The sequence below is a fragment of the Poromitra crassiceps genome (assembly GCF_964638095.1).
Source record: "Poromitra crassiceps genome assembly, chromosome: 14".
In the NCBI taxonomy this organism is placed as follows: domain Eukaryota; kingdom Metazoa; phylum Chordata; class Actinopteri; order Beryciformes; family Melamphaidae; genus Poromitra; species Poromitra crassiceps.
In genome coordinates, this window is record NC_139633.1 from 22274074 (window position 1) to 22281501 (window position 7428).

Below are 7428 nucleotides of genomic sequence, written 5' to 3' on the forward strand. Positions count from 1 at the left end.
GAAAACAACGAGAGGGTTTGACAGCATTTATTTGACAACACGCACATTTAAACCTGCCGCCTTCCCCAAGTGGTACCCGGAAGTAAATTTGTTTACATGGTGATGTCACGGTGATTTGGTCTATTGCTGGGTTTGGTTAGGCCGGTCTGTTTGGAGTAGTGCTGCTTTGGTCATCACAAATTCCCGGCATCAAAAATGTATAAAGCGTGCGTGCGTGTGTGTGTGTGTGTGTGTGTGTGTGTGTGTGTGTGTGTGTGTGTGTGTGTGCGTGTACGACTGCGTCTTATTCTGTAGGTGCATATGCATGTATGTTTTATTTATTTTTTTAATAATTAATGTGTGGTTTTTCAAGCTACCACTGTGTGTAGAGTAGACATGGAACATCAGACAAATATTAATTGGCAAATAAACAAACCGTTCTGAGAGCGTTCTAAACATGTTTATTTACGCTGTAAAGATGGGCATTTTAACACGGCGTTGAGGAAGTGCAGTTGTATTTAAGTGCATTGGCCTCAATGCGACCAAGAAAGCCTCCCGCTACTCGAGGAGGCGTCCTGATGTTAAACAGAAAGACATTTCATTTTAGCGTTAAAGGCAAATTTCGGGGGAATGGCAGTTTATTTACATATATTTCTCACTGCTGCTGTTACTTTTCCTCTTTCCTACACTTCATTTGTTGTTCTATTCAGTCCATTTTCTTTCTCTTGCCAAGTCCCTGAGATAAGCTGTCATCATACAGTTTCCTCTACAAGCTTCCTCCTCTGTTCTCTTTAAAGGCTTTTTCATATTTAAGCGAGTTGTAGATGCAAAGAATATAAACGTTGGAGTAACTTGCCGGCTCTCGCCAGGAAATGGAAGTGGTAATAATAATAACCTGTTGCATTTTGACACTTCCTATATAAAACTGAGGCCATTACCTCAAACATATAAGCTGAAATATATCTAAAGATCACTGGGATTCAATTCACAAAAGACATTTTCTTGACAGCGGTTCACTTGAGCTTCTACGGGGCCTTTAACAGCAACCAGTTTTGAGGTAGGTAAAGCAGGAGGTGAAGCAGGTGTAACCAATAACATGAATGAGGGCCCTGGCACTGGAACACCTAAATGGAAGGGAACCATCATTAATGGTATTGGTTACACCTGCTTTACTTCCCGCTTTACCACCTGAAAACGGTTGCTGTGAAAAGGGTCTGTGTAATATAGTCATGCATGATGTTGTTCCTGTGTGTGTCAGATGGTGGCGGCAGACGGGGTCCAGCAAAGCAGCCCGGTGACCGTGAACATCCTGGTCATCGATGCCAACGACAATACGCCCCGCTTTGGCCAGGTCTCCTACAGCGTTGAGGTCTTCACCAACCTGCTGCAAGGAGAAACCGTCTTACAGGTAATCAATCGAGCAATCGTTCCCTCTCCTTTCTCCTCTCTCCCTTTCAATCTCTCGCTCATGCTGTCTGCTTTACACCTTCCTCTTTGTCCCTGTCACAGTTTCCTTTCCTGTCCTCTCGCTGGCACACACACACCCTATCAATAAACACAGCAGTCTGCCACATTGTGTTGACAGTCAGACAAACCTTTGGAACAATAATCCCCTTCTTTGTGATCTGCAGTCGTGGCAAACAACTCGGAGAAGATTTTCCTCTCCGTCGTCAGTCACCGGCGTTTTTCGCAATAGATCAGCTGATATCGTGACTGTGGTTAATTGACTTGGAGACCACCGTCTCTGACCATTGATCAGTCCCCCCCACCTTGAGACGGATTTGACTGTAAATCCTCACATTGCATCAGAAGGATTTTTCTTTTGCCCACTGCCCAGGTGGGGTCGTCAAAAGGGCCTTTCTGTCTGGACTTTGCATGTTCTCCCCGTGCCCCCTGGGGGTTTCCTTCATATAGGAACCCCTCACCAAAACATGCAGTATCCTGAAGTGGTGCCTCCTCTGGTCGTTCGGGGCGCCTGTTCGGAGGGAGGGGAACTCGTTGGAATAGCGTGATCCTCCCATGTGCTATGTCCTACCGGTGAAGCTTCCCATGTGAGGTGAAAAGAAGCGGCTGGCTACTGCCCATGTCTCGGAGGAAGCATGGAGTCAATTTCGCTCTCCCCAGATCGGCAGAGGGTGGAGCAGCGACCAGGATAAACAAATTAAAATGAGCACTAATGGGGTATAAAAATGGGATAAAAATCGGGGGGGAAATATAGATTTTTATTTTTTTTTATTTTTTATATGCTGGATTTCTGCAGTTTACTTTCGTGGATTATGGAGTTTGTTTATTTGATTTGATTAGTGCATGGGATTTGCAGGTCATGGTATTTGTTTATGTTTAGACAGCCGTTAAACACATACATAATACATACGCGTGCTGACCCCAGGCGCAAGTACATAAACACACCATCAGGGACACTTGCCTCCAGACTCTATAGTATTGTGGGGGGGCTTTCATCATTGTATTGTCTCTTATTTGGTAGGCAGAGCATGAGCTTATACAGTACCTCTCAGTCGATCACTCCGCTTAGCACAACAAAAAAGTCCGACAGTGAAAAGGTGGAGTTTAATCTGTGTTAAAAACCCTCCCTGAAATAAGAGCAGGGGTCACAAAGTGTCTGGCATGACCGCTTAGCCGCTTTTTATTATAAGCTGTTTATGAGAACCCCGAGGACACTCTGCTACACTATCTGCTACAGCTTTCTCTCCAGTGTCAGGAGCACGGAGAAGGAGGTCTAGCTTGGATTAACGTTGCAAGGCCTTGAAGCTACGGAGCCAGCTACACTACGAGCTCTCGTGCTGATAACTAATACAAACTCATTGGCTTCATAACAGCATGCATTTTTCTTTTTCTTTTTCTTCTTCATGTGAGTTTCCAAAAAACAGTATCTGATAGATATCTGCTAATGCTGCTTTTTACTGTATTGTTCGCATGCTTTCTAATCCTAATCATATGAAAGGTAGCATGGTATGAATTCCAGAGCTGGATTTGTTGTAAACAAATCAATTTAATCCAAACCTTTACGATTATAAAGGTCACTCGATTGGAATCAATATTTAAGAGGGAGAAAGGAAATTGTACATTGCAGTTCTAGAAACAATCTGTGTGTGTGTGTGTGTGTGTGTGTGTGTGTGTGTGTGTGTGTGTGTGTGTGTGTGTGTGTGTGTGTGTGTGTGTGTGTCTGTGTGTGTCTGTGTGTGTCTGTGTGTGTGTGTGTGTGTGTGCGCGCAGTGTGCCGCTTGTATGCGGTCAGCTAAATGCCAACCGTTTCTTCCTGCATGGAAACAAGGGTGATGGATTCATGAGTTAAATAGCAGGGCACCAAAATGGATTCTATCGTTTATCCTATCATTAAAGGCACAGGTGGGCGACTTGATTGAATTCAGTCGCTGCCCCCTGCTGGGAGACATTTACTGCTTGACTGCTGCAGTATGCCTGCTGTGCTGATGATAGCTGTGTCCAGCTCCCGCCAGTTGTCCATTTTTTTAGACATGTTGTGAATTAGCGCCAGTGTCTGTGTCTGCTCATTATTGACCAAAACTCTCTCTCTCTCTCTCTCTCTCTCTCTCTCTCTCTGTGTCTGTCTCTGTCTCTGTCTCTCTGTGTCTGTCTGTCTGTCTGTCTGTCTGTCTGTCTGTCTGTCTGTCTGTCTGTCTGTCTGTCTTTCTCTCCCAGTTGGTAGCAACAGATGATGACGCGGGAGTGAATGGTCTGGTGACCTATGAGATACTGACCGGTGACAAGGGAGATTTCGTTATCGGTAACCACACCGGACGCATCACTGTGGCCCCAGGTGTCGGACTCGCTGTGGGGAGTTCCTACGCACTGACTATTAGGGCCTCTGACAGCGCACCAGGCGTCCAGAAAAGGTATGGCTTGCTGTCTATGCTATGCTTCTTCTTTCCGTCTCTTTTTTCCATATTAACAGCTCCCTTTGGATATTTTCAGCAATAGCAATGAAAGATTTGTTAATGTATGTGGTGAGTGAGTTGTTGGTTGTTTACTTTTCAAAGTGTGGATATGCTCCCATGTTATTCTTTATTATAAAACCAGACCTTAAACATAGTCAATATTGTGCCATTTGACTGTATCCTATCACTAGTACATTGTTTATCGTTTATTGTTTTTATATTAAAAAAAAACATGTTTTATTATGCCTCCGCCCGGCGATTCTCAATGCAATATCTCAGGAATGCCTTGACAAATTGCTTCAAATTGGGTTCACATGTCCACTTGGACTCAAGAATGAACTGATTTTGGTGGTCAAAGTTCAAGGTCACTGTGACCTCACGAACACCATTTTCATGCTCGTTAACGCGATATCTCAGGAACGCCTTGACGGAATATTCTTAGTTAAAATTGGCTAGGGGGGGTGGTTTGGGGGATGTGGGTGGTTTTGGTGTAGGACCATTTTCCATGTGGAAAATGATTAGCCGTGTTGTTGAGGTCCTCCCAAACATTGCCTAAAGTGCCTTACGGCTGAATGGCCACACTACTGCACTGTGGGGTTCAAGGTATTTGTGCTTGTATGAGTGTGGACAGACATGGATGTAGACTGCTGACTTGTATGAGTCTGGACAGACATGGATGTAGACTGCTGACTTGTATGAGTCTGGACAGACATGGATGTAGACTGCTGACTTGTATGAGTCTGGACAGACATGGATGTAGACTGCTGACTTGTATGAGTCTGGACAGACATGGATGAAGACTGCTGACTTGTATGAGTCTGGACAGACATGGATGAAGACTGCTGACTTGTATGAGTCTGGACAGACATGGATGTAGACTGCTGACTTGTATGAGTCTGGACAGACATGGATGAAGACTGCTGACTTGTATGAGTCTGGACAGACATGGATGTAGACTGCTGACTTGTATGAGTCTGGACAGACATGGATGTAGACTGCTGACTTGTATGAGTCTGGACAGACATGGATGTAGACTGCTGACTTGTATGAGTCTGGACAGACATGGATGTAGACTGCTGACTTGTATGAGTCTGGACAGACATGGATGTAGACTGCTGACTTGTATGAGTCTGGACAGACATGGATGAAGACTGCTGACTTGTATGAGTCTGGACAGACATGGATGTAGACTGCTGACTTGTATGAGTCTGGACAGACATGGATGTAGACTTGTTGGCGGAGCCATACATCCGCAATGCGATTTTTCTCGTTTATGTTTTATGTATTTTTAATGTGTGTTCATATAGTGGCTGGCAAGGCGAGGCAGCTTTATTTGTATTGCTCATTTCATACACTGAGGCAACTCAACGTGATTCACTAATGAGCTTATGAATGGCGTTGGAAGCCCTCTTTGGGCTGAATTATGGAGAAGCCTTGAGACAAGCTGTTGTGATTCCAATAACAGATGGTCTTGTTCAGTCAAACGTTGCAGACATTATTTTCTCTCTTCCCTTATTTTTGTGGTATGAGGTGTTTGATACAATCTTCCCTTTATCTGGTGTTGATCAAGCAAAGAACTTTGTTGGAATACTCTGCAAAAGCACAGACTTTCAGATGCCAGCTGAAATTACAAAGCATTCTGGGGATATTTATTTGGGTTGTGTTTGGAATAAGTATTACAGAACAGTAGGCAGGTTGCATTTGGAAAGGTCCTTGTATTCACCTTATTATTTGCCCATATAAGGACGTCATATATATACAGTGTATATATATATTTAGAACACGGCTCTCTTGAATACTCGATTCTGATTGGTCAATCAACAAGATTCACCGGTCATTATTTCTCGACAACCGACCGCTGCTCTGCCACACCTGGATTAATCAGTTGATAAGAGCCTTTTGGCAGCAGACACTACTAATTAGGCCAACCAGTTGCAGCTGTGGTGTCTTGTGTGCCAATTATGAATGAAACCGCTTTGTCGTTGAAAACGCTATTAAAAAATCTATTTGAATAATTATTTTTGTCAGATTATTGAATGATTTAGTTGTAGGCCGTGTTCTAAGCGGGATAATGTATAGTGAGCCGGTGATTACTGGGAAATAATGACCTTCAGGTGAATCATTAAGCCCGACGCGCAATCATTCACCCTATCGGTCATTATTTCCCCCGTAATCACCGCCTCACTATACATTATCCCTTACATAATAACGTCATTTTGTAATCGTCTTTCCGTTTTAGACCCAGAAGTAGATTACGCCTACCATAATCATTTTTAGACTTGGCAAAATGCTGCTTTCAAACAAAAAACAAACTTGTTTTAATATTTTTTCGGATGAGAACGTAACATTCCAAATATGAGACCAGTTTATCAGAATAACGCCTATTTGGAAATATTTAACGAGCAGCGAGGACTGAGAGCGCTGGCTGTGTGACCGGTCGGACTAGCTGTTAGCTAACTAGTATCTGTCAACCTACTGTAGGCTACTGGCAGTGAGAAAACACTGTCGACGTACTTTTGTAACTAACTTAAATGCCGACCGGGTACAGCCATCGGCGCCTCGCAGCAGTAACGCTATGAACATGTAACTGAAGTTGGCCGCAGTGTAGCTTCTGAATGTTGCCAAACTTCATTCATAGTTAGGTTTTGTTTTGAAATTGGCCGCCAACTAGCGCTGAACCGGAAGAACAAATACAATTGCGTCTAACACGGGAGAGAAAAAGTGGGCGGGGCTGCACAAGGTGAATAGAACAATACTGTAAATTATTGTCCATCTGAGTATATAGTTTTTTATTGTTTCGTTTGCAGACATTAGTTTAACAGCATAACTGCAGACGGGACAAAACCCAAAACAAATAATCTTCAAGCAAGTTACATACAATGTGACAGTGTCCGACTACAAGTGTTCAATCTGAAAGGAAACATTTTCTCCCACCCCGTAAACTTAGTCCCATATCCAGTTTATGATACATTTTTGTTTTAAATGATTAAAAACAAAACAAAACAACAACAAAAGACAAAAACAAAACAAAACAAAAACAAGAAAGCAAGTAAACGAATTCAAACTAAGACAGAAAAGAGAAGAAAAGAAAAGAAAAAACAAAAACAAAAAAAACAACAAAAACAAAACAAAATAGGAGACACAGGAAAAAAAACAAAAAAACATTACAACATAGTGTTTTCAACCTATGTAAAACATGTGTGCAACAATATACAAATTACCCATGTCTGACCTCACCTAATCCAAAAACGGATCCCAGATGGTTGAGAACTTTCCAATCGAGTTAGTCCTCAGAGACCTAAGTTTCTCCATGCGCACCACTGAGACCATGTCTGTCAGCCACAGCTGAAAGGAGGGTGGAGAGGGGGACTTCCAGTCTTTCAAAACAAGTCTTTTGGCAACAACCATCCCCTGTGTTAGGGACTGCTGCACAGCCATGGGAAAAAGTAATGAGGAATCCGAACAGCCAAAAATGGCAAGTTCTGCCTCCGGCTTAAGAGTTACTCTGTAGGCCTTGCAATACCAGTCGAAAACT

General features: G+C 43.1%; 1 protein-coding gene across 1 annotated transcript in view; it reads left to right on the forward strand.

Annotated features, from left to right (window-relative positions):
* Positions 1 to 7428, forward strand: part of LOC310789333 (protocadherin-15-like) — a gene marked incomplete at both ends in the record, with an annotated part of 198913 nt that overhangs the window by 88190 nt on the left and 103295 nt on the right. The window contains 2 exons of the mRNA XM_083650951.1: positions 1238 to 1387; positions 3658 to 3851. Coding sequence (XP_083507077.1) covers positions 1238 to 1387; positions 3658 to 3851 — 344 coding nt within the window. The remainder of the gene's footprint in view (positions 1 to 1237; positions 1388 to 3657; positions 3852 to 7428) is intronic.